At 43.7% G+C, this 26,996-nt stretch overlaps 1 protein-coding gene across 6 annotated transcripts; it reads left to right on the forward strand.

Annotated features, from left to right (window-relative positions):
• Window positions 1–26,996, forward strand: LOC132378812 (hydroxylysine kinase-like). 6 transcript variants are annotated; one of them, XM_059946036.1, is made up of 6 exons: window positions 1–374; window positions 9,056–9,113; window positions 9,556–9,892; window positions 13,756–13,898; window positions 15,157–15,340; window positions 25,415–26,996. In XM_059946036.1, the coding sequence occupies exons 3-6, from the start codon at window positions 9,556–9,558 to the stop codon at window positions 25,894–25,896; spliced, it is 1,146 nt and encodes a 381-aa protein (XP_059802019.1). In that variant the 5' UTR covers window positions 1–374; window positions 9,056–9,113; the 3' UTR covers window positions 25,897–26,996. The 6 variants fall into 6 exon arrangements, with proteins under 6 accessions (XP_059802019.1, XP_059802015.1, XP_059802016.1 ...); XM_059946032.1 differs by lacking the exon at window positions 9,056–9,113 and having other exon boundaries at window positions 5–374; XM_059946033.1 differs by lacking the exons at window positions 1–374; window positions 9,056–9,113 and adding an exon at window positions 3,769–4,050.

The following is a 26,996-nucleotide window of genomic DNA, read 5'->3' on the forward strand; positions in this document are numbered from 1 at the left end:
TCATCCAAGTGAACAAAAATAAAATCTAAATCTTTAAGTACATAGTCTATCAGTCGTTGGAAAGCCTGTGCTGCATTTTTCTGCACAAACGGCGTGTGCAGAAACTGAAAAAGGCAAAACGGAAATATGGCAACCATTTTAGGAAAGTCCTCCCGGCACACAGGCATGTGATAGGAGCGCATAGCGACGTCAACTTTCGGAAAAATAACTTCCCAGCTCAACATGCCTGGAAGTCTTCGATGTGTGGGACTGGGTAACGATCGAGGTTGGTGACCTCATTAAGAAACCGGTAATCACCTCACGGGCAGCAAACGCTATCAGACTCGGACATTACGGAGGAGCCAAGTCCAGGACAATTCGACCCCCGGACAATAGTAAGCCTTTCCATGCTGGCAAACACAGTTTTCGCGGTTGCCAGCTTTTCTGGGTCCAGTCTACGCGTGCGCGAATGGTCCCGCAAGCCGGTTGTGGAAATGTGTGTGACTGTGGTGGAGAATGTGGGCCTGGTGAGGTTTGGGAAATGGCCCAGCAGTGGTGGCGCATACACCTGGCAGTGTCTTTGCGGGGAACTTACTGGCGAAGCAGGGGGACGGCCCAGAGTCCTTGACATTCACAAGCTGGCAGCCAACCAACAGTTCTTGGCCACAAAGTAAACCTGCGCTGGGTAGAGGCCTGGCCACTTCAGCCAGGACGAAACACCATGTGTAAGGTCACCCACTGTAGCGGAGTATCGCGCGTCGTGTCCCCTAAGTCTGAAACTTTATTGGCGGCCCCCAGCGAGGCTTCATGGCTCTATCCCTTCCGATCCGATCAATAGGTGATGCTGACGGCACACACGCTTCGGCACCCGTGTTACACACGAGGCGTCGCTCTGACAGGGTGTCTATACCCTTGTAGCTGGAACCTGCAGCGTGCCGGCATTGTCCAGCCTACGAGGGGGTTGACGCTTCCCGGCGTTTGTGGCAAAGCGACCGAGGGGAAAGCACGGACCTGGCGTTGTTTGTTTCGCAGCCACGGGCGTGCGTGCAAATAATTATCCAGATCATTGACAAAGTGAAAAGTAGCGGTCCCAATATTGACCCCTCAGCTGCATGTCGGATGTTTAATTTTCCCCTCTTTAGATAATAGTCTGCACTGTTGTTCCTTTTACCAAAATGCATTACATACATTTCCTGCCACTGCATTCCATCTGTCACGTTTTTGCTCATTCTTCTAGTTTGTTTATGACCTGCTGCAATCGCTTTGTTTCCTCAGCACTACCTACCCCTCCCCCTATCTTCGTGTCACCGCAGATTTTGCCACAAAGCCATCAATTCCATCATCCAAATCACTGACAAACAATGTGAAAAGCAGCGGTCCCAATACTGACCCCTAAGGAACACTAGTCACTGGCAGCCAACCAGAAAAGGCCCCCTTTATTCCCACTCGCTGCCCCCTGCCCGTCAGCCATTCCTCCACCCATGCCAGATCTGTCCTTAAGCGCCATAGGATTTTATCTTGTTAAGCAGCCTCGTGTGGCACCTTATGAAACACCTTCTGAAATTCCAAGTAAATGACATACAATGCCTTCCCTTTGCTCACCCTGCTTGTTACTTTTTGGAAGAATTATAAAAGATTTGTCAGGCAAGATTTCCCTTTACAGGAACTATGCTGACTTTGACTTAAGTTATCATTAGTCTCCAAGTACGCCGAAAACTCGTCCTTAACCATGGTCTCCAACACTTTCCCAACCACTGAGTTTGGGCTAACTGGTTTATAATTTCAAACAAGAGAAAATCTGCAGACGCTGGAAATCCAAGCAACACAGAGACAAAATGCTGGAGGGACTCGGCATCTATGGAAAAAGTACAGTTCACGTTTCGGGCCGAATGTAAGTTCAGGGAAGCAGGGGTTTATGTCCTGTGCGACGTCTTGACTGGTCGCCCTTGTCCCATAATGCTCACAAACTGGAGACGGACTGTTTTTAACTCCAATACATGGTCTCTTACATCCGGGCTGGAAGAAACTGGTTGGACTGAAGTTTCTGTGGCACGGCCTCAGGAATGACTGGCGTAATTGGACTGACGCCTGCGTGGAGTGCCAGTGGACAAAAATTAACCGTCATGTTCGGGCGTCGTTGGCACTTTTTGAAGTCCCTGAGCGGCGGATTGACCATGCAGCTGTGGACGATGTTGCCCCCCCCCCCCATGATTTCACGCACATTCTTATCATGGAGGACCATATCACCGGGTGGCCCAAGGTCGTCCCTCCAGCATCGATGACAGCCGCAAACACGTGGCTTGATCGTTCATCAGCACCCGGATTGCTCGGTTTGGCGCCCCATCTGATATTTCCTCTCACCGTGGTCCCAATTCATTTCAGACCTCTGGGCTGTAATGGCCGACATCCTTGGTGTTAGGCTGCATCGCATCATGGCGTATCACCCATATAACCATAACAGCACGGAAGCAAGTCATCTCGGCTCTTCTAGTGCGTGCTGAACGCTTACTCTCACCTAGTCCCACCGTCCTGCACTCAGCCCATAACCCTCCACTCCTTTCCTGTCCATATACCTATCCAATTTTACTTTAAATGACAATACCGAACCGGCCTCTACCACTTCTACTGGAAGCTCATTCCACACAGCTACCACTCTTTGAGTAAAGAAATTCCCCCTCGTGTTACCCCTAAACTTTTGCCCCCTAACTCTCAACTCATGTCTTCTTGTTTGAATCTCCCCTATTTTCAATGGAAAATGCCTATCCACGTCAATTCTATCTACCCCCCTCATAATTTTAAATAGTTCTATCAAGTCCCCCCCCCCCCTCAACCTTCTACTCTCCAAAGAATAAAGACCTAACTTGTTCAACCTTTCTCTGTAACTTAGGTGCTGAAACCCAGGTAACATTCTAGTAAATCTTCTCTGTACTCTCCCTATTTTGTTGACATCTTTCCTATACTGTAATCCAGTCACCAGAACTGTACACAATACTCCAAATTTGGCCTCACCAATGCCTTGTACAATTTTAACATTACATCCCAACCCCTATACTCAATGCTCTGATTTCTAAAGGCCAGCATACCAAAAGCTTTCTTCACCACCCTACCCACATGAGATTCCACCATCAGGGAACTATGCCTCATTATTCCTAGATCACTCTGTTCTACTGCATTCTTCAATGCCCTACCATTTTACCATGTATGTCCTATTTTGATTATTCCTACCAAAATGTAGCACCTCACACTTATTAGCATTAAGCTTTGAAAACCTACTTCATTATCCACAGCACCACCTATCTTAGTATCATCTGCATACCTACTAATCCAATTTACCACACCATCATCCAGATCATTAATATATATGGCAAACACCATTGGACACAGTACTGATCCCTGAGGCACACCACTAGTCACCAGCCTCCAAGCTGACAAACTGTTATCCACCACTACTCTCTGGCATCTCCCACCCAGCCACTGTTGAATCCATTTTACTATTTCAATATTAATACCTAACTATTGATTCTTCCTAACCAACCTTCCATGCGGAACCTTGTCAAAGGCATTACTGAAGTCCATATAGACAACATCCACTGCTTTTCCCCCAACTTTCCTGGTAACCTCTTCAAAAAACTCAATAAGATTTGTCAAAGATCACCTTCCACGCATAAATCCATGTTGACTGTTCCTAATCAGAGCCTGTCTATCCAGATAATTATATATACCAATAATCCAATGGGCGTTTCACGTTCCTTAAAGGCTGCCCCTCCCTAACGGACGACTGTTGGCATGATCATCTCCCACGGGCCTGCTGGGGCTGAGAACGGCTCCAAAACGGGACCTCGTTTCCGTCTCTACCTGGGAGTCTGCCGGGTTCAATTATTGCCAGCGCTCACCGTGACAGAGGCTGCTGTTCCTCCGCAACAGATAGTCAAATGAAATCAGTTGAAATTTAGAGTCCTTATGACTTCATTTTGGATTGAAGCCAAATTACCGGACCTCCTCCAGAGTGACTAATGCTGTTTTTTGAAAATACTTCAGTGTAAAACAGCACATGGGAGTTGCGACTACGAAGTAAGGTTTATCTTTATGACTTTATCTCGTTTTGATCAGCAAAGCGACAACAAAATGACTTTTACATAACGATTCTGTGTTCACAGCAAACGAGTTTTCATCGATCGTTGTTCTGTTCAGCTCGGTTTGCGGAGAAGGAAAAGGTTAATTCCTAGTTAGAGGGAAATGGTCATACCAGAAAGTGACTGCGTGACCAGTGGTCAGAGCTGCAAATCGAGCGGTGCTTAAACTGGGAGCTTCCGTGATTGCTGCTCCAATCTAGGGATTGTTTAGAAGCCGTTCAGTTCTCGAACGCCAGTAATGATTCGGAGTGATTAAGGAGGGAATTCGAAGCAGATTCTGGGTCAGTGTTCATGCCTGCTAAAAGGTGTGAGATCGACCTGGTGATAAAGACAAGAGGCAAAGGATAGGTTCTGAAATTGCAAACAACAAGTGGATTGCAGCGGGGATGGGAGTGAATAAAGAAATTGGTCCCACTGAGAGAAATGGGGAAATTGAACAGTTTGCTGAATGGTTTAATGAATAAACTCGTCTCAGGCTTCCAGCCGGGTTCCGTGGAATGGACTGCCAGCGACGGTGGTGGAGGCGGAGACGATAGGGTCTTTTAACAGACTCCTGGACAGGTACATGGAGCTCAGAAAAATAGAGGGCTTTGGGTAACTCCGGGAAATTTCTAAGGTAAGGACACGTTCGGCACAGCTTTGTGGGCCGAAGGGCCCGTATTGTGCTGTAGGTTTTCTATGTTTCTATAATCGACGTTTAATCGACGAAACTTTGCCGTCTTCATCAGGGATCAGAGATGAAGATGGCAGAGTTTGTCATCGAAACATCGATTATAATCGATACCTGTACCCGGGCGGAAGTACGCCGGGAAAGCACTGAGCCCTTTCTCAGCTGAAGGATTTATTTGTAAAAGAGGAATTCAGTTGGTGCAATAGGAGTGAAGTGCTGAGCCTGTCCTTTCTCGATGGGGCTGCAGTAAGGTCAAACACAGGAGAGAAACACACTGACATCTAAACATTAAAGGCAGCCAAAATCAAACTGGTAGCAGTGTTAATTTACCCAGAAATCAAAATAAGATTATAACTCATCAAAATATGACAGGATTGATTACATGAAAGTCAGGCGATGTTTGCAAAGGTACGTCTTAGCATTTCATAATTTAAAAATCCTCTCTCCTGTGGTAAGCGAGAGCAGGGACGGAGCGCTCTCTGAGTAATAGAGAAAGGAGCACAATTTGGCAGTTGAAGGTCGTCTTGACAACTTAATGAAGTGGGAAGATTCAAAACAGAGATTAGAGAATGTTATTGGAAATTCATTGTGAGTAAAGTGGCAGGATTAAAAAAAGCAGTGATCAGAAAATGTGGAAATGGACTGTAACTATGGAGACCTTCAACCATTCGGTTCCTGCGCCAATTTGCTTAACAACGGGAAAATGAGCAATCAACAACAGCCGTGAGAAATAAAATAACAATCTAAGTTGGTTTGTAAAAGCTGCCGAAGGGATTCGGCCCGACACGTCGACTGTATACTTTTCGTGGATGCTGTCTGGCCTGCTGATTTCCTCCAGCATTTTGCGTGTTACTTGTAAAACTGTATAATTTACGTTTAGTTAACATTTTTTCTTGAGAATGCTGCTTATGCAGCATAGCGCTTTGTGCCTGTGATGTAAGAAACTTGAGCTTCGTTGCCCCTGTGTATACATGGACTTTGGCATAAGTCATGAAAACGCTACCCGACTCTGAATTTAACTTTCAATATACACAAATATGTAGAAAGAGAAACAACTACTCGTCAAAGGACATGGGCCTTTTTATTTAGTAGAACAATGTGACCAAGTAATTTATTCACTAACGTAACCTGATACGTAATGGAATAGGGTATATCCTGGGTGGTGGGGGCCACATTCTGAGGCACCGCTCCTGGAAGATATATTGGATACTACGGAGGCTAGTACCCGTGGTGGAGCTGACTAATTTTATAACTCTCTGCGATCCTGTGCGATGCACCCCCCCCCCCCCCCCGCACCACCACCCAAACCAGATAATGATGCTGAGAGTCAATGTTCTCCACGGTACATCTGTAGACATTTTCGAGTGTTTTGGGTACAAACCAAATCTCTCCAAATTCCTAATGAAACATAGCTGCGGTCTTGCCTTTTTTATAGCCACATCAATATGTTAGGACCAGGTTAGGTCTTCGGAGATATTAAACCCCAAGAATGTGAAATTGCTCACTCTTTCCACTTCTGATCCCTCTATGAGGGTTTGTGTGTGTTCCCTCATCTTACCCCTCCTGAAGTTGACATTCAGCTCTTTGGTCTTACTGATTTTGAGTGCAAGGTCCACATTGTTCCACTTTAACTGGATCACATCTGTTCAGTATGACCTAGTCAGGGGGTGTAGGAAGACCAGTAGGAGAAGTGCCCACACTGAGATATTGTCAGCTACCCATATCCCAGCGGCACAAGGTACTAGAATTGGGGGAACTACTATCTCTCAGAAATTACAGAGGTGAAAGTGGAACAGAAGGATTTCATTTCAAATGCAAGGTCTTCAAGACCGAGGCTTGGTTCCTGAGGACGGTTCGAACAGTTGAACAACAGATAAAGCAACTTGTGATGAGGGAAGCAGAGTGGAAACAGAGGCCAGGTGAGAAAGTGTTCGAACATCAGTCAAACTAGAGGGAAAAGTTTGACTAATTTCAGAGCTGTGAAAGGATGGCACTGATCATATTTGGCTTACACAAGGAATGTGATGATACTGAAAAAATGCACCCTTAAATATTAACAGCTGACCTTGTTATCAGAGACAAACAGTCAGTGAGGACACATAGGCCACTTTACTTAACCTTCCTCAGTAAAATAGAGTTAACCCTTTGGACGTCAGCCTCACTGAAGAGAGGATCTCTTTTTGCCCATGAAATGAAATCGATAGGAATTTAATTTAATTTGTACAACAGCCAGGAAATCATGTTGTGTTCTTTCCTTGTTTATCAGCAAAATCAGACGGTTTATCTTGTCTTGTGTGGGGTTTTTAGAATGTAATTTTCAACTTAATTTAGTGATTATAAAATCTTTTCACAGCTTCTCTCCTTTTAGATCACGCTTTACCTAATCAGTATTATTGGGTCATATCACATGGGCATCAGTCATTTGACCCCCAAATACTGTACAGACAAACCATCAAACACTTGTTAATACCAATTCCATTTCTCTTCTGCCATCAACTTCATTCCCTCAACTCACTCATCCTCACTGCCATGCACCAACATCAGAGGCAACCTATAACAATTTCTGACTTGCACACTATAACTTTCTGACTTGCACACGTTTGGGATGTGGGAGGAAACCAGAGCATTTGGGGAAACCCTTGTAGTCACACCGATAGCACCTGTGGCCAGTACCAAACCTGAATCTCTGAAGCAGTGAGGTGGCACCTCGACTAGTTGCCCAACTGTGCTGCCCTGTGCGTGAGTTTATACTCTTGTAACCATCCCCTGGACCACAAACAGTTTGAACCATCCCTTCCTCATTTCTCACTTCAATCTGTTAATCTCACCTAGTTCATCCTTGTCCTCTAGGCTTTTTTTTTTCTTTTTCTGTTTTCCTCATCGTGAAATATAGAATTGTACCACACAGAAACAGGCACCTCGGCCCACAGCATCAAGCACCCCTTTTCACTAATCCCTTAATAACCCCACTGTATTCTGCCCACATTCCCAACAGCTCCCCTCACCCCTGGATTCTACCACTCACCCACACTCACAGCCAATCTGTGTACCTTTAGCATGTGAGAGGAAACTGGAGCCCCCAGGTGAATCCTACATGGTGACAAGGAATACATGCAAACTCCACAGAGACAGCATTGGAAAGAATGCTTTTATAAAGGAACAGCTGTTTTCTGGAAAGCACTATAGGTCTATGAAAACAAAATCTTCACACCATTTTAAAAGTTTCTCCCCACTCCCCAGGCAGTTCATCTGATCAAACATTGTAGTTATTCCCTCCCCATCTCCCTCTATCTATTATCTCAGTCACTGCACTGCACAGTAAACCCACTGAATCACTCTTTTATAATGCTGTTGCATCATGAGTATATGCTGGTATTTATGTATTCATGCACATTTTACTCCATATCTATACTTCTAAGCTTATTTTCATAGAATTATTTTTTTCTGTATAGTTGTTGAATGTTGTTTTTTGTTACCTGTAGTGCCAACACGGCAGAGAATTTTCGTAAGACATGTAAATGAACAGGGTGAATAACACTGTTCCATATTCCTTCATCAGAGGCTGGGACTGAAGCCAGTTGGCTGCACAGGGAGAGAGCTACATCACTCTGTGACCCAATCACATTGTCCACCAGCTTATTTTCTTTTCCCTGGATGCCTCCTAGCATAGACCTGGTGAATCAGTGACTTCAAATTCACGATCTATGAAAGCTCGATAAAGGTTGCAGTTTTGCTCCTAATATCAGAATATGTCCTTTGCAATTGACAGTTAAATTTTGAGTTTAAATTTTAATTTAACTTTGAGGAAATTGATCATTCAGTGAACACCGAAGCTGTTTTCAGTAACTAGGACAATTTCCCTTTTGCTAGAGGTGTAGAGAAAGAGCGAAAAGTCATGGGAGGATTCCAGCTGGTCCTTTAAATCTGCACCACTATCCAACATGCTGATCACCCACTCAGGACCCTGTTCCACCTTACCCCCTTATCCCCTGCTACCTTTGTCATTGAGAACCATATTCTTGAATATATTTATTGCTGCCACTGTCTCCGATGGTAGAGAATTCCATAGGTTCATCACCTTCGTGAAGAAACTTTTTGAGATCTTCCTCTGTTATACCCCACATCTTTAGGGTGTAACCAGTAATTACAGATCTCCAGCCATTGGGAGCATCTTCTCATTATCCTCTCTTTCTGGTCCGGCTATAATTTGATGAATCTCACTGAGATCCTCTCATTCCCTCTAATGGGTCTAATCTCAGTTCTGCTATTTCAGGAAGCAGTCCAGTGAAACATGGTTGCACTCTGTCCATGACAAGAACGTTCCTACTCGGGTAAGGAGATTAAATCTTCGCACAAATCTCCAGAGGGGGTTTCACTAAACTGTGTATGCCTGCAGCAAGACATGTTTGCCTCTGTACTCCAGTCCTGTGGCAATGGAGGACAACACACCATTTGCTTTTGTAAATGCTTGCTGGACCTGAACGTAGTTTTTCAGCAACAGGTGTACAAGGAAACCCAGATTTTGTTATGCTTGCTGTTTTCTTTTCTAATGTCTTTCTGTTTTCAGAACCAACGTAGCTAACCTTCCATGAACTGACATTAAACTGCATTGGCACACATTTGCCCAGTCACCCAATTTATTTAAATCATATTGGAGCCTCTTTGCATAATTTCATTCCACCATCCCCACATTGCAGTGTTCTAACTGAAGTATTTGCATCAGTAAGGCTAAAGGCATTGTTTTACTTGTCTCAATGTTTTCTTGTCTCCCAGATGTCCAACTCGGAGAAAGCCGTTCTAATCAAACCCTCACTGACTGAGGCCCAGGTGGTGGAGATCGTTGGTAGATTGTTCTGTCTGAAGGTCTCTGAAGTCCAACCGATGCCCAGCTACATTGACCAGAACTTTCACATCCTGGCAGCTGAGGCCCAGGCAAGCGAGCATCCGAGGAGGAGCTACATCTTCAAAGTGATGAACACAGATGACAGCCAAAACGTAGATTTAGTGGAAGCACAAGTACGAGCCATGAATCTTTTGAATCAGAAAGGATTTCCCTCCCCCACATCCATCCCAACCATAGATGGCAGGATTATGTCACTGGAGACGATTAGTAAGTGTACTTTGTTGGTCTGTTGTGCTGCCTTCTTGTCAAGTTTATCTGTATCCCCCATAATTTTGTGAACTTCTGTGATGTGACTCCTCATTCTCGTTTGCTCTAAGAAATAAGATCCAGCATAGCTAACCTCTCCCTATAAATCAGGCCCACTAGTACAGCAACATCCTCATAAATCTCTTCTGCACCATCTCCAAACCGACTATGTCTTTCTCATAACCGGATGCCCAAAACTATACACAATACCCCGTGCAGCCTCACAAATGCCTCATAATGTTCCCTCTCCTGAACTCAATGCCACCATGCAAAATATCTTCTTCACCATCCTGTGTACCTGTGCAACTGGTGTCAGTGAACTGTGCCACAACACCCGTCAGTGCCTTTTAATTCACTGTACAAGTCCTACCTTGGTTAGACTGCCCAAAGTGCATCACCTAATAGTTATTTAATTTGAAATCCATTTTCCAATTTTCAGCTCATTTCCCTAAATGATCAAGATCTCTTTTCAATTGATTATAACCTGCTTTATTATCAACAAGAGCCGCCATTTTAGTGTCATCAGCAAACTTGCTAATTGTGCCAAGTGCATTCACATTCGAATTGAGTAATTGTGTACAAACATCCCTACATTTGACCTTACTACAGAAGGGAAGACATTGATGAAACAGCGGAAGATGGTGAATCCTAGCACACAGTCTCAAGGAAGTTGTAAGATCATAAGATGTCGGAGCATAAGTAGGCCATTAGGCCCTTTGAGTCTGCGCCGCCATTTCATCATGGCTAATCTGTTATCCCCCTCAGCCCCAGTCTCCTGCCTTCTCCCTGTATCTTTTAATGCCCTGACCAATCAAGAATCTATCAATCTCTGCTTTAAATATTTGTAAAAACTTGGCCTCCACTGCTGCCTGTGGCAATGAATTCCACAGTTTCACCGCTCTCTGGCTGAAGAATTTTTTCCTCATCCCCCTTCTAAAAGGACATTCCTCTGTTCTGAGGCTGTGTCCTCGGGTCTTAGACTCTCCCATCATAGGGAATATCCTCTCTACATCCACAGTATCAAGAGCTTTCACCACTTGATAGGCTTCAGTTGGGCTAGTCCTCATTCTTCTGAAATCTAGTGAATACAGGCCATCAAACGCTCTTCATATGACAAGCTGTTCTATTCTGGAATCATTTTTGTGAACCTCCTTTGTACCCCTCTCCAGTTGCAGCACAGCCTTTCTAACACAGGAGGCCCAAAACTCACAATACTCAAGTGAGGCCTCACCAATACTTGATAAAGTCTCAACATTACATCCTTGCTTTTATATTCTAGTCCTCTTGAATTGAATGCTAACTTCGCATTTGCCTTCCTCACATCAGACTCCACCTACAAATCTACTATTGGAATACTGCAGAAGATCTCTCAAGTCCCTTTGCAACAGAGTTTTTTTTTGTATTTCCTCTCCATTCAGAAAACAGTCAGCCCTTTCATTTCTTCGACCAAAGTGCATGATTATACGCTTCCTGACATTGTATTCCACCTGCCATTTCCTTGCCCATTCTCCTAATCCGTCTAAGTCCTTCTGCAGTCTCTCTATTTCCTCAAATTTCCTGTCTATTTCCTGTCTTCATGTTGTTGCAAACTTTGCAACAAAGCCATCAATTCCACCATCCAAGTCACTGATGTATAACATAAAATGAGACCCTTGTAGAACACCATTAGTCACCGCCAACCAACTGGAAAAGGCTCCCTTTATTCCCACAGTTTACCTCCTGCCAACCAACCACTGTTTTATGCATCCTGGTATCTTTTCTTTAATACCATGGGTTCTTAACTTGTTAAGAGCCTCATGTGTTTCACCTTGAAAAAGGCCTTCTGAAAATCCAACCGCTTCTCCTTCGCCTATCCTGCTTGTTATTTCTTCAAAGAATTCCAACGAATTTGTCAGGAAAACTTTTCCCTTGAGCCAACCATGTTGACTAAGGCCCATTTTATCAGGTGTCTCCAAGTACCACAGAACCACATCCTTAACAACGGACTCCACCATCTTCCCAATAACTGAGGTCAGACTCACTGGCCTATAGTTCCCTTATTTCTGCCTCTCTCCCTTCTTGAAGAGTGGGGTGACAGTTACACTTTTCACAGTCTTCCAGAATATAGTGATCCTTGAAAGATCGTTACTAATGCCTCCACAATCTCTTCAGCCACCTCTTTCAGAACCCTGGGGTGTACACTATCAGGTCCTGGTGATTTAATTTCCCAAGTACTTCCTCCCTACTAATGGCACCGTCACATTCTTCTGAACGCTGTCCCTGCTAGTGAGTTCCACAGTGAAGACAGATGCAAAATACTTATTCAGTTCGACTGCCATTTCCTTGTCTCCCATTACTACCTGTCCAGCATAATTTTCCAGTGGTCTGATGTCCACTCTTACCTCCCTTTAACACTTTATTTACCTGGAGAAACCTTTAGTATCCTCTTTGATTTTATTGGTTTGCTTACTTTCTTATTCCATCTTTTCCTAAATGACTTTTTAGTTGCCTTCTGTTGGTATTTAAAGGCTCCCAATCCTCTAACTTCCCACTATTTTTTCTCTATTATATGCCCTGTCTTCACATTTACGTTGCCTTTGAATTCTCTTGTTAACCACAGTCAGTCATCTTGCCTTTCGAATACTTCTTCCATCTTGGAATATATAGATAGATAGTTATTTATCCATTTATTTATTTATTTATTTATTCCCCTCAGCCCCAATCTCCTGCTTTCTCCCCATATCCATTAATGTGTTGACCAATCAAGAATCTAACAACCTCTGCCTTAAATATTTGTAAAAATTTGGCCTCCACAGCAACCTGGGGCAATGAATTCCACAGTTCACCACTCTCTGGCTATGATGATTTAGAATCATTCCAAGCATTTTATAACTTTGACAGCTAGAAAAGCCTTGATTTGGTTTTGATGGTTGAAGTTTCTTCTGTGAGTGAAATTTGTTGCCTCATTTAACACCCACTGCCATGCTGAGCCTTGCATTCTGAGTTAGGGTAATAATGGCACCTATTGGCAAGACTTTGAGGGTTCTTTATAATGTGTCAATGGTCTGATATCAATGTGATCTTTCACTACCATTGCAGCATTAATGTTACTCTGGTTGTATTGGAAACATCAGTTTCCGGGCAGAGTTGATACTTTCCTCATTTACCCATGCACACAAAGTGTTGGAAGAAATATCTATGGAGGGACATAAACAGATGAAGTTTTGGACCTAGACCTGGTCCTTGGCACTAAACGTCAACTGCTCATTTCCCTGCATAGATGCTGCCTGATCCGCTGAGCTCCTCCACCATTTTGTGTGTGTCGCTCAAGATTTCCAGCATCTACAGAAACTATTGTGTCTTCATTTCCCCACCATGTCTCTATTTCTGATGATGCCTTACCCAATAGATTGATTGATCATTGCCCTGGGGGCTCTCACAAAGCACAGGGGGAGTTCCAGGTCTCCAAACCCCTCCTCTCACCCACTCCTGAGTGGCAGATTAAACATTATTCTCTCTCCGATCACACAACTACCATCAAAGTCAAAGTTCCTCTGACTTTCTAACAATTACGGAATACAAGCCAACCTTCTACACCCAAAGCATGAAATTTACCAAATGAACTGCTGATGTCATGCTCCTTCTTACCTTCTATGTGGCCATGACATTCTGCCTGGGCTGGGCTGCCCGAAACCTGTACAGGTTTGACCCAACTTCCTTTCAGCATCTGGTTTTAACAGGGTCACCTGCACCATAAAGATACTGAAACTACTGATGTTATGACCTGTGACATTATTTGGAAAGAGAAGGATTAACAGGATTTGTAAAAGCAAAGTCTATTGCAGTGCAGGGGAATGTCTGCAAGCAACATGTGGTCAGGCTGTTCAATTACCTGCCTGGAATCCCACTCGCCAAGTTCTCCTTGGATCATCGGATGTACTACAAACTTGGCAGATTTGTTGCTCAAATGGACAAGGTGCTTCATGAGGTACCTTAATATTTTCCTCTTTTGAATGATTGAGTGTGCTCAGGTCTGCAATAGTGTATGAGCTGCCTTAATTCTTGCAACAATGCCACATTCTCTTATGACAACTGCGTAACTCAATACCATTGTTTCTTCTCCAGGGAAAAGACAGGAGAACGTTATGTGCTGTTGTAGTGATGGACATTCCCCCCCCCCCCATAATTTTTTTTATTTTCCCCCATTTTGGTGGCCCTCTCACTCCTTTTCCTCCCCTCCCTTATCTTGATGATCTGTTCATCACCGCTTTTGGTACATTGACCACTTTCAGTTTATTTCACTGTCCTCTCCTATCAGATTCCTTCTTCTTCAGCTCTTTGCCTCTTCCACCTTTCACCTCCCAGCTTCTCAAATCATCACCACTGCCTCTACCCAACCACTTTCCCCCTTCTCTGGACTCACCAATCACTTGCCGGCTTGCACTCCTCCTCCACCTTCTTATTCTGGCTTCTGCCCACTTCCTTTTCCACCCTGTTGAAGGGTCTTGACCTGAAACATCGACTGTTTATTCTTTTCCATAGATACTGCCTGACCTGCTGAGTTCCTCCAACAATTTGTGTGTTTAACCAAATCAGCTTGTTTCTATGATGATCCTTGTGATGATAACCTGGCACTGCTCTTGGTTGTGTACCCATCCACAAGTGTGGATGCCTGTACTCACCAAATTAGATTCTGGGCTTTGGAGCTGCAAGCCTTTTAGTAACTCTCACTGCTCTGCAGTGAAACCCCCAGCTCAACTGCCGCAGGTACAGTGGATCTACATAGCCGAAGCATGCAAAGAAGTTGCTCTGCTCAATACAAGCTGTAGAGGAGCAGTGAGAGAAGTAAGCTCTGAGTACATTCCTTGGCAAGAGATACCAGACCACCTTTTATACTCATGCTGTTGACTCCAACTACCGCACCTTTATACTCACGTTTTACTGCCTAGGAATCAGTTTTAATATCACTGGCATTTTCTGTGAAATGTGTTATTTACAGCAGCAGTACATTGCAATACAAAATATTACAACAAAACTATAAATTCTCATAAGAAATATATATAAAAATTAAATACAGTAATTACAGATCTTGGAGTAGGATAAAAGGTTGGTACAATATTGTGGTCAAAGAGCCAATACTGTGCAGTTCTGTTTTTTGTTCAATGTAATGAACAGTATTAACCATCATTTCCTCGCTCCCACCTATGAACACTCATTGAGACAATAACATATTTTCCAACCATTAGGATTTCAGTCATCCAACCTTGAAGAGTCTGCATCGAGAACAACTTATATGGAGCCTTTCAAATACTCATCTCCTGGAAAGGTACCTGCATGAAATGGAGGAGGGTGAAACACAACAGATTATACAGCAGGTTATTCAACAGTTCAAGGAAAAGATCCGTCCCAACCTGGACAAGTTTCAGAAAGGTAGGTTATACTTTATTGGAAAGCTGGACAAGTTCCTGATGAGTCCGTGTTCTGGCCTGCCCTATGGTTTATTTCTGCACAAGCTGCCTAGTCTGATCCCACAGTTCCGTTCACTTCTTATATGAACAGTCTATTAGTTATTTCTGGTGGATTTAGCTTGTGACCTCTGCCAGAATAGATCCCACAGCCCAGGAGAAAATGGGCGTCTTGCTGAGTTACCATTGCTGGTAGAACAGAATTGCACCATATCTCTTGTTGACAAGTGATAGCTGCTTGGTGACAGGGCTGATCAGAGGGAATCCAGGAATGGCATGTAATTATCTGTTTGCTGGAGTACTTTGTTAGTGAAGTTGTTTGTACCCGTGGTTTTGGAACCATTAATTTTTTATGTGCAATGCTTCGGCCAGATCTAGAATTAGAATCAGAATGAGGTTTATTATCTCTGATTTATATGACATGAAATTTGTTGTTTTGTGGCAGAAGTACACTGCAAAGATAGAAAATCACCTTGAAGTACAAGGTAAATAATGCAATAAAAGGAACAATGAGGTAGTGTCGTAATTTCATGGACTGCACACCACTGCTGTTAACACGTGGTTATCTGAGTTACTGTCACTTCCTGTCAGCTTGAACCAGTCTGCTTATTCTCCTCTGACCTCTCTCATTAACAAGGCATTTTTTGCCCACAGAACTGCCTCTCACTGATTTATTTTTTGTTGTACAGTTGGCCCTCCTTATCCGCCAGGGATTCGTTCCGGGACCCCTCGCGGATAGCAAAATTCACGGATGCTCAAGTCCCTTATTCAACCTGTGTCAATTCAGTGGATCTTAGGACCCAGCGGAACCCCAGACCTTATTTAACCTGTCTCAGTGTGGTGGACATTAGGACCCAGGGGCAGAACTCTAAATCTGCAGTGTTTCTGTTCACGAAAATAATCACATTTACGATTGAAAATAAAGTGGAAATAATAAAGCGATCAGAAAGAGGTGAAACGCCATTGGTCATTGGAAAAGTGTAAGGCTACATTTGGTCAACGAGCAGAACAATTTTAAAGGATAAAGTGAGAAAGGCTCTGCCCCAAAGCTACAATTATTACTAAGCAACGCAGTGGTTTAATTATTGGGTTTTGGGGTTTTGGGTTTTTGATCCTCCACATCAACCCGCCACAGTGGAGAGTGCACTCGGGAGTGGTCTGTCACTCAATCAAACTCGGCGCTGAAACATACGTTCTTAAGTGTTTTATATGCATAGAAAGGTAAAATATATACTACATACTAAGACAAACATTTGACTAACTGACGCTAAGTAATACTGGATTTACCTGTTCCGACTTACTTAGTAAGAGAACCTCTGATCTTTTTTATCCCGATGCATGATAACCCACACACATCCTCCCACATACTTTAAATCATCTCTAGGTTACTTGTAATACTTAATACAATGTAAATGTTATGTAAAATAGTTGCTGTACTGCATTGTTTAGGGAATAATGACAAGAAAAAAAAGTCCGTACATGCTCGGCAACAAGTGCTGGAAGAGCACTTCCAGGTTTTCAGGATTTGCGGTTGGTTGAATTCGTGCATGTGGAATTCGCGGATAAGGAGGGCCAACTGTAGTTCTTTACTGCACCATTCTCTGCAAACTTTAGAGACTGTTGTGCATGAAAATCCCAGGAGACCAGCAGTTTCTGAGGTCCTCAAACCATCCTGTCTGGTACCAGCAATCATTCCAGTCAAAATAACATTGCATACCTATCCTAACTTATCCTAAGAGGTCATGAACCTCTTGACCATGTGTACATGCTTTTATGCATTGAGTTGCTGCCACATGATTGGCTGCTTTAGATATTTGCATTATAAATTGGTGTACAGGTGTATCTAGTAAAGTAGCCACTGAGTGTATAAGCCCATACCCAAATTGAAGGTCAAAGACCGAAGATCAAAGTACCTGGATTGGCATGTTTGGGGTTTGGAGGTCAGCGAGTTTATGAGTCCAACCAGGGATTGGAGCCTTGAGGCCTGATGTATGTAAGTCTGGGCCAGGAGGCCTGTCCGTGTGTGTGAGTGGGAAAGGCTGTTATTTTGTTTTGTTGTTGTTTGTATTGTTCTGCTGAACATCGTGGGAATGCATTGTTGGCAAACGAATAGGTGGTGACACTTGTGGGCTGCTGTCCATCAAATCCTCAGGTTGTCTTGGTTGTTAACATAATCGATACATTTCCCTGTATGTTTCGTTGCACCTGTGATGAATGAATCTGGATCAGAAAATGCTGCATGCTGGCATGGTCGCTTCACCTGATGAGCAGTCACAAACAGTGCAATCGTCAGCATACAATGACCTTTCGTTGGAAGGGTCATTGATGTTGCGATTGAAGATGCTCTAAGTATCTCCTCCAGTGACACCTTGGTGCTTGGATGACTGACCTCCAACAACCACAACCATCCTCCTCTGTGCAAAGTTTGATTCCATCTCCTGACTTTATCATCTTTAAGACCATTGACCAGCTCTACCAGGGTATCCTGAGGAGACAGTTGGTCGTGCTGCCTTAGAGTCAAGGGTAGCTACTCCTACCTCGCAACAAGAATTCAGCTCATTTGTGCACGTGTGGGAGATGGCTGAAAGATGATCCTGGCAAAGCCCAAACTATTTGTGAGTACTGTAGTTTATTGATGGAGAGGAGGACTTTGGTCAGAAAGCAACTGTTGAATAAGTGTCTTCTCATTCTAAACTATTATTCAATTTTGATATAAAAATTTCTCAGCTTTAAGCTTTACAGTTTCCTCTGCAGACTTCAACTGTGGTGGACTTCAGGCTTCTAAACCTCCTGCCTAATGGTACCCGTGAGAAGATGCCATGGCTCAGATGGCAAGGGATTTTTGGTGGTGGATGTTGCCTTCTTGAGGCAATGTCTCATGTAGACATTGGTGGGTGTAGATGTGCCTGTAATGTACTGGGCTGTGTGTGATGTTGTGCTAACCCTTTCCGCTACATTGATCTCCAGTTTTTCTATCATCTAACAGTCTCCAAAATGTCCCTAAGGTATCTGCTTTTACCAGCATGTCTGCAGGGCATTCAAATCACCAACAACTCTTCGTGCAAAATCCTTACTCTGACATCCCCCCTTATACTTTGGTCCAATCACCTTAAAATGATGCCACCTAATAGTAGCCATTTCCACCCTGGGAAAATGTCTCTGGCTGTCCACTCAACCTAAGCTGCTTAGCATCTTGTATACCTCTGTCAAGTTGCCTCTCATCCTCCTTCGCTCCAAAGAGCCCAAATTCGCTCAACCTTTCTTCATAAGTCATCTCTCCAATGCAGACAGCATCCTGGTAAGTCTCCTCTGCACCCTCTATAGAGTCTTCACCTCCTTCCTAGAATGAAGTGACCATAACTGGGCAGAATATGTGGTTTAACCAGGGTTTTATAGAGCTGCACTATTACCTCAGGGCTCTTGAACGCAATCCCACGACTAACAAAGCCAACCAACAGATGCCTTCTTAACAACCCTATCAACTTGTGCAGCAACTTTGTGGTATCTATGGATGTGGATCCCAAAATCCCTCTGTTCCTCCACACTGATAAAAATCCTCCCATTAACTCTGTATTCTGCCTTTCAATTCGGCCTTTCAAAATGAATCACTTCACAATTTTCCAGAATGAATTCTATCTGCCAGTTCTCAGCCCACTCGGCACCCTGTCTATTCCAAGTTGTAACCTACAAAAACCTTCTACTCTATCCACAGTACTACCAACCTTTAAGTCATCTGCTAATTTATTAACCCACCCTTCCACTTCCTCATCCAAGTCATGCATACCATCACAAACAGCAGGAAATCTGAGAACAGATACCTGTGGAACAGCATTGTTCACTGACAACATAGAACATAGAACATTGGAGAACAGGGTTAGGTTCTCCAGTCCACAATGTTGTGATGAACTAGCTAAAAAGTATTTTAAAAAAAACACAAAAACTAATCCCACCTACCTACAAGATATCCATAACCCGCCATCTTCCTCATATTTGTGTGTCCAACTAAACGTCTCTTAAAAGCCTCTAACATGTATGCCCTTACCACCATACAAGGCAGCTTATTCCAGGCATGCACCACTTTCTGAGTAAAAAGTTACCCCTTACCCCTCAAAGTGTTGCAGAGGGTGTGGAGTCTGTAGGTTGGGTTGACGCAGAATCTGGCTGTGGTTAGGGAGGGATGGATCTGATGCAACCATTTGGGAGGGCAAATGAAGCCAAAGGTTTTGGAACTGGAGATAGGGAGGTGGCTTGTACCTGAGCTCCCGTATGTCCTCAGCACATCACAGGAACCAGTTTCCCCACCTGGGAATTGGTAAATTCATGCAGCCACGCTGAGTTCATCAATGTCATCAACTTTGCTTCCAACTTCTACCCTGCCGTTATATTCACCTGGTCCGTTTGTGACATCTCTCTCCCCTTTCTCCATCTCTGGAGGAAAAACTGTTGACCAACATCTTTTATAAGCTTATCACTTCTCAAGTCTTTCCACCCTGTCTCCTGTAAAAATGCTTTTCCCTTTCTCAGTTCCGTCGTCTCCACAGCATCTGTTCTCAGGATGAGGCTTTCCTTTCCAGGACATCAGAGATGACTGCCTTCTTCAAAGAATGGTGCTTCCCTTCCTCTAGCTTTGTTGCTGCCATCACCTGCAGCTCCTTCATTTCCCAGACATCCATGCTTACCCCACCTCCCTGCCATCTTAACAGTTCCTCTTGTCCTGACCTACCACCCCATGAGCCTTTGATTCAAACACTTCATTCTCTGCAACTTCCCCCACCTCCAAGGGGATCCGACCACCAAAAACATCTTTTCCTTCATCTCCAACTCTTTAACTTTCCTACCCACCTGGCTTCATCTATCATAGCTATCCTCCTTTCCCTCCTCCCACCTTTTTATTCTGTCATCTGCCTCCTTTCCTTTCCTTCGAAGAAGGTTCTTAGCCCAAAATGTTGAGGGTTTGTTCAATTCCATGGATGCTGCTTGATCTATAGAGCTCCTCCTGCATATTGTGTTTGTTGCTGCAGAGGCACTGAAAATATGTACTGGATGAATACTGTGTTTCTGTCATCACAAACAGAAGGATAAGATAGGTATTGGCATTAAAGAGAAAGGAAGTGAATTATTGAAATGATAAATGTAGAGTGAGAGAGGTCATTTTAAAGAGTGTGGTATCTTTAATGTGAATAATTGATTAATTTCAGATGAAATATATTCTCAGACTCCCAAAGAAAATAGGAATGGAATTGCAGTGACTATGGATTTGTAATGATATTGGTTTATTATTGTCGCATGTATCAAAATCCAGTGAAAAGCTTCTCTTGCACAATGTTGATATGGATCAGATCATTACACAGTTCCCTGCGGCAAAACAAAATAAAACAACAACAATGCAGAATAAAGTGCAACAGCTACAGAGAAAGTGCAGTGAAGGTAAACAATCAAGTGCAAGATCAACAGAAGTAGATTATGAGGTGAAGCATTCATCTTATCACACATGAGTTATGTTCTAGAGTCTGATAACAGCAGTGTAGGAGCTGTCCTTGCACCTGGTAGAATGTGGTTTAGGTTTTTGTATACTCTGCTCATTGTGATAGGGAGAAGAGGGACTGTCCAGGGTGATAATACCGGCTGCTTTACGGATGCAATGAGAAGTGCAGACAGAATAGATGGAGGGGAGGCTGGTTTCCATAATGCCCTGACTGCGTCCACAACTCTCTGTAGATTCTTGCAGTCACATGCATAGCAAGCAGTTATGCATCCATGTAGGATGCTTTCTATGGTGCATCAATGAAAATTGGTAAGGGTCAGCAGGGACACGCTGAATTTGTTTTAGCTTCCTGAGGAAGTAGAGGCACAGGTGAGCTTTTTCAGCTGTGGTGTCTACTTTGTATGTAGTTGGACAGGTTAATGGTGATGTTGAGAAAAATTACTGGCCATCCTTTTCTTGTGCTCTGCCTGTAAAATGATTCTGTTGTTAAGGAGAAGGAAAGCAATGGACCAAGAAAATTAAGTGGTGGTCAACCACCACACCTTGTAAAAATGGACACGCCTCCTGCAGCCTGTAATCACACTTTTCTAACTGTGTTACATGGATGTCTTTAGCCAAGTCTGACAGGGATTTCAGTCCTCTCCCAGCTGCTGCAGACTGCAGAGGTTAGGGAAGTCGCACTACCACCAGGTGGTGGTTCTGCAAGTCTTTGGCACAGGTCCACACAAAAGCACTGAGTGGAATCCCTGTAGTTACTAGCCGACTGACCCGGTGAAGAACACTTGTATTATAGTTGGTGAGCTCTGGCAAGATATGGTACTTAGTGCCTACACTCCCTACCTGGCATCTGTTGAAGACAACACAACTGACAGCCCAAGATCTGCCAGTGACTTGCCCCATTCATTTAGACACACTTTTATAGTTGGGGTTCTGAATCTGCCACTGGCCAGGAGTGAGAGGCAGAAAGCTAGTGGTCACTCTTGCAGCCCCTGATGGTGTGTGGTCACCAGCACACTTCCAGAACACTGTACCTTTGTTGCCACCTCAAGTGACCTCAGAAGGGTGACCTTTTGCTGTACAATATCTCCTGACCTCTTCTCTCCCTGACTGCTTAATTCACAAGGTGAGAGCATTGGTTACAATGCCCCAGATTTATCACCACAGCTAGCTGTGAGATGGTGGTGTGAGCTGGTGTTTTGAACCACGTGTTGAGTAGGGAGATGCAGAACTGAAGTCCAGCAGCACTGAAGGAACTAACAGTTATTTCCAAGTCAGGGTGGTGGGTGAACTGGTGGAAACCTTATGCACCTGATGACTTGTCATTGTTGGTGCCAAAAATTGATGTTGCAGTGGCCTTATGAGTAACTTCTGTCTCTGTGCTATGGGATTGAACACAAGGATTGGTGGAAGAAGTGCCAATTAAGCAGGCTGCTTTATCTTGAACAGTATCAAAAATCTTGGGAGTTATTGGGTTTTACTCATGGAGACATGCGAAGAACATTAATCATATCTATGGGGAATCAGATCATTTGCTGCAAGGTACCCAATCTGTGAGCCACTTTTGCAGTCACTGTGTTGCTGCCTTGTTAAGCTTGTGGTCAATGATGACTCTCAGGATGTTTATAGTAAAAGACTTGAAGACAGAGATGCCATTGAATAACAAGCGATACATGTAGAGTCTCTTTCAATGGAAGTGGCTATTGTCTGGTTTTGTGTGGCAAGAATGTTGTTTTCCTCCTTTATGCCCAACTTGATTGCTGTCTCGATCTTGGTCCACAGGCTACTTCATTTGTCAAGGAGTTGCAAAGAGAACTGAACATTGTGCAGATAGTCAATGGACATCCTTACTCCCAACCTTTTTTTCTGTTGTTTCTTCCTCCCTTCACTGACTCCCTCTCTGATCACCACCATTAGTTCCCTCCACAGCTGGCTCAAGTTTCCAGTGAAGGTCAACTTGCTCAGAGTCCAAGTCCCAAAACACTTTCTTCCTCATCTGCCCCATAACCAAAGCTATCCCACCATAAATGCTCTCAGCAAACCTTTAGGCAGTGGAGGTATGAATGATCCTGTAAGCGGTGAGTGTGTTGATGGTGGAGAGCAAGGATACTGAGAGTCTCTGCATTTCCTAATTACCATCCCTTGTCCCCATGGCTGAGTCTCAAAGAACACATGGAATATGGGTTAAATATGGTTGGATCCTGGGCAGGGCAGCAGGAAACCATTCAGCCCACTGTGTCACTGATAGTTTCCTGTACTCTTGCTGTAAACATGAAAGTAAAAGAACAGAGTGAAGGTCAATCCCCAACTACAAAGTCCTGTTCCTAGTCCATGTCCTTCAACAAAATCTCCACAAATCACTACCAATCATATATTTAGGAGTGATCGACATCAACATTTAGAGGAGTATGGATTAATGAAGGAAAGATGTCAAGTCACTTTTTAATGTCATTTCGACCATAACTGCTGGTACAGTACACAGTAAAAACGAGACCACGTTTTTCAGGATCATGGTGTTACATGAAACAGTACAAAAACAACACTGAACTACGTGAAAACAACACAGAAAAAAAGGTTAATGTCTGACCAAAAACTGAATTTTCTGAGTAGGACAAATAATGTTGGTGGAGTATTTCTGAAGGTATTGAAGGTCTTTAGCAAGGTAATGGATAAATCCTAAATTACAGATTGATCAAGGAAGTTCAAGCCCTTGGAATTCAAGAGAAAGTTGCAAATTGGATTAATAATTTGGCCTGTTACAGAAGGGAAATTTCAATGGTTAAAGGGGATTTTCATGATTGGACTGCTGTATGCAGCAGGTTCAAGAGGCCTTGCTTCTTGTGGAATGTATAAATGACCTGAAGTTAAATGTAGAGGCCACAATTCAGAGCTTTGTTAATGATGCCAACACTGGCAGTGTGGCTGAGGGTGAAGAAGACATGTCTGAACTATTAGGAAATATTATTGGTTAGGTTGGGTGGCACAGATGAAAAATTATGAAAAAAATCTGTTGAAGGCAAGTGAGGCAAGAACATGTATGATGAAAGGGAAGGTGTAAGAAATGTAGAGGGACGGGGATGTTGGAGTGCAGGGACGTAACTACCATAGACATCAGATTGGTGGATAAGGTGTTTAAGATGGAACATGGGATCCTGGTCCTTATAAGAAAGATCATGCTGAAACTGCACAAAACATTAATTTGGCCACAAGTTGAGCATTATATACTACTCTTGTCACATTACAGAACATTTGGGGAGTGCCTTTCCTGGTCTATTCTGGGAACAATTGTGACTGAAGATATACTCTTGGGTCTCCTTCAATATATCCTGTCGTTTTTCAGTAATCTCCGCAACTCGTTTTGAAGTGTTGTCCATATGCTTTCTCGCTGTTGTTTCTGACTCAAATTGTATTTTAAGCTGCAAAAACACATCATCCGTCATTCTCATGGAACAGGGACAATGTGTTTTTGGCTTTTCACAGCAGCCAGCCTGGTCCAGAGGCTGGTGACATCAACAGTGCGGGAGAGGTTTAGGAATCGCATATAATGTCCTGGTTAAGGTTTTCACTGCTATGCTATAGGCATTTCATTTTAGCAGTTCTATAAGAGCTGTCTGCTCTGCTTTCAGCCAGTTTGGGTTTGAGCTGAGATGAGGGGCTTTATCGTGCAGCTTGGGACTTAGGCGCCAGCCAATCAGGATGGTGGAATTGGGAGAAGGTTCTACAGAACTCTGGGCGGAGAGGTTTTGTGAAGGACACTGGTGTGAGTCGAGGTCTTTTTTGGTGGGAACTGGGAGAAGGCAGGAAGGAAGATGGCTGAGGATGCAGTCCCTGTTGCACAAGGTACTTTGTGCAGATGAATGGCTTCCGGGAGGAAGGACCAATGGGAGATACTGTGTGTTTGAGATGGATTTCAAGATATTCGGAAAGTGGCATGTGCTTTCATGCAGACTGAGGGTCCAGCGAATGAGTTACAGACCATTTCAAGATGAGCTCCAAATTGTGTGCATATTTGACTGCTTAATTATAATGGCCCCCACTTTCTTTTTTTTAATAACTCTTTGGTTAAGTTAACGTTCATAAGTGTTCTTTGTTTATAACTATATGCAGTGTATGATCTGTTATTTCTTGTCAATGAGAGATCACGGGGGCGGTAAATCACACAGCATTCACACAAACTGGGGTTTGGGTGTGCAAGAGATCCCAACCTCATGGGTCTGGTGGGACCAAAGTCAGATACACCTTAAACATACAGAAAATTGGGTTTCTCACCATGCAGTCCAGTGGCTGTTAGCAAGGGGCTAACAAGCCACATTTCCAGAGATGCCCAGTTTCACACAAGTAGCATGTTCTTCCCAATCTGCTCACATGCACCTCATCTCACTGTGAGCTTCCTCTCCCCAGCCTCCACAGTCTCTGTCACAAGAACCATGCACTGTACCTCACTAAATTATTTTTGAAATAAATATGTCCAGAAATGTATCTTGAATAAATTCGATCTTTCTATTTCTTTCATTTTCCCTCACAGTTGTATAACAGAATATTTCTACCTTTTTCAAGGCTATATTCATGGTGACTGCAATGACTACAACATTCTGCTGGAGCCTGTGAATCAGCTGGCTGATCAGATGCTGGAGAAAATGGAAAAGACTTCCTCAGAGCCAGAGTTACGGATTTCAGGAATCCTGGATTTTGGTGACATGAGCTATGGTTGTTTTGTGTATGAGTTGGCGATAATCATCACCTATCTCATGATTGAGAGAGAAAGCCCTCTGGCTATTTGTGGTCATGTCATCGCTGGCTTTGAGAGTGTAATCCAGCTGATGGAGGAGGAGAAAGGAGCGGTGTTCCTGTTGGTGCTCTGTCGGTTTTCTCAGATGCTGGTGCTGGCCAGGCACAATGTGCTCCTGCATCCAGAGGATGAGGATTACCTCACTATCCACTCCAAGAATGGCTGGAAATGCCTGCACTTATTGTGGAGAACAGGTAAAGAGGCAGTGGAGAAGATCTGGTTTGATATAGCCAAAAGCTATCAGCAATAACACAAGTGCAGTTTGCACACATGTACACACACACACACACACACACACACACACACAGTGAATAACACAAATACAAAGAATTCAATGGGTTAGTAGTATCTGTGGGAGTGGCCGGGATCTGTAGTAAAGTTTAATTTCAAAATTAAACTTTATTCAATATAGTCAAAAGAAGAACACAATGCAAAATTTTTCATGTTCTTATTGGTGTTCAGTCTATATATTTAGTGTTTCTGGTTTTACACCTAGTAGTGTCAACACATCTTTATTTTGTACTGAGCACTATTGCCAGTCATGCTGCACCCAGGGGTGATACACCCTTCCATTGTTTGAGGGACTTCCTCACCAAACTCAGTGCCTTCGTGATCAGCAGCAGAAAGAGCCCAGACAGTGGTCGCTCCGAAAGAGCCTTTGTATTTTCCGTATGAAACTTCAGGGCATCCCTCAGCACGTACTCCTTCAGCCTGGAATGTGCCAGTCGGCAGCATTTCCTTACAGACATCTCACTGTGCTGGGAGACCAACAAATGTTGGGCAGACTTTGAGATGACATGCAGCTAATTAATTATCTTCCAGCAGCAATAGATGTCTGCCTCTATGTGTGCCCTTAGGAATAGTCCTAGATCAGACAGTCTTCTGTAGCTTAGCTTGCATAGCCGCTCTGGGTGAACTGATACAAGGAGACTTATACCCTTCTCTACACCTCTTTACCTGCAAAGAGGAGGACACCATCTCCTCCCCATTGCAATATGTGTTGGGAGTGATTTTCTGACTGTACTGGAAAGTTCTGATGAGAGAGCCCCTCTCACCACCAGCCAAGCTGGTGCTTTGTGAGTTCTGCTGATGAGTCATTGTGCCAGATGATTTGGACAGTCCACTCGGGGGAGCACCCCACATGGAGTCAGGAGGGGGATGGAAGGTGGAAATAGTAACAGAGTCTGGGAGTTGATTACTAGAGACAACAAAGAGTTGCAGCTGATGGAATCTGATAAGAAAAGAAGGTGAGCTGCTAACAGTAAAAAAAACCTTAAAGGTCCAGAAGTTTATTGCACCTTCTCTGTCATCTGCAACCTCTTTAAGGATTTTTATTAAAGTTACATTTTC

The sequence above is a fragment of the Hypanus sabinus genome, chromosome 21 (genome assembly GCF_030144855.1).
Source record: "Hypanus sabinus isolate sHypSab1 chromosome 21, sHypSab1.hap1, whole genome shotgun sequence".
NCBI lineage: Eukaryota > Metazoa > Chordata > Chondrichthyes > Myliobatiformes > Dasyatidae > Hypanus > Hypanus sabinus.

Excerpts from the sequence above, each read along its gene's own strand:
- LOC132378812 (XM_059946036.1), top strand. The coding sequence starts at position 9,556 with ATGTCCAACTCGGAGAAAGCCGTTCTAATCAAACCCTCACTGACTGAG. Across the intron at positions 9,893-13,755 it reads TATGTCACTGGAGACGATTA|TGCAGGGGAATGTCTGCAAG; the intron begins GTAAGTGTACTT and ends AGTCTATTGCAG. Across the intron at positions 13,899-15,156 it reads TGGACAAGGTGCTTCATGAG|GATTTCAGTCATCCAACCTT; the intron begins GTACCTTAATAT and ends TCCAACCATTAG.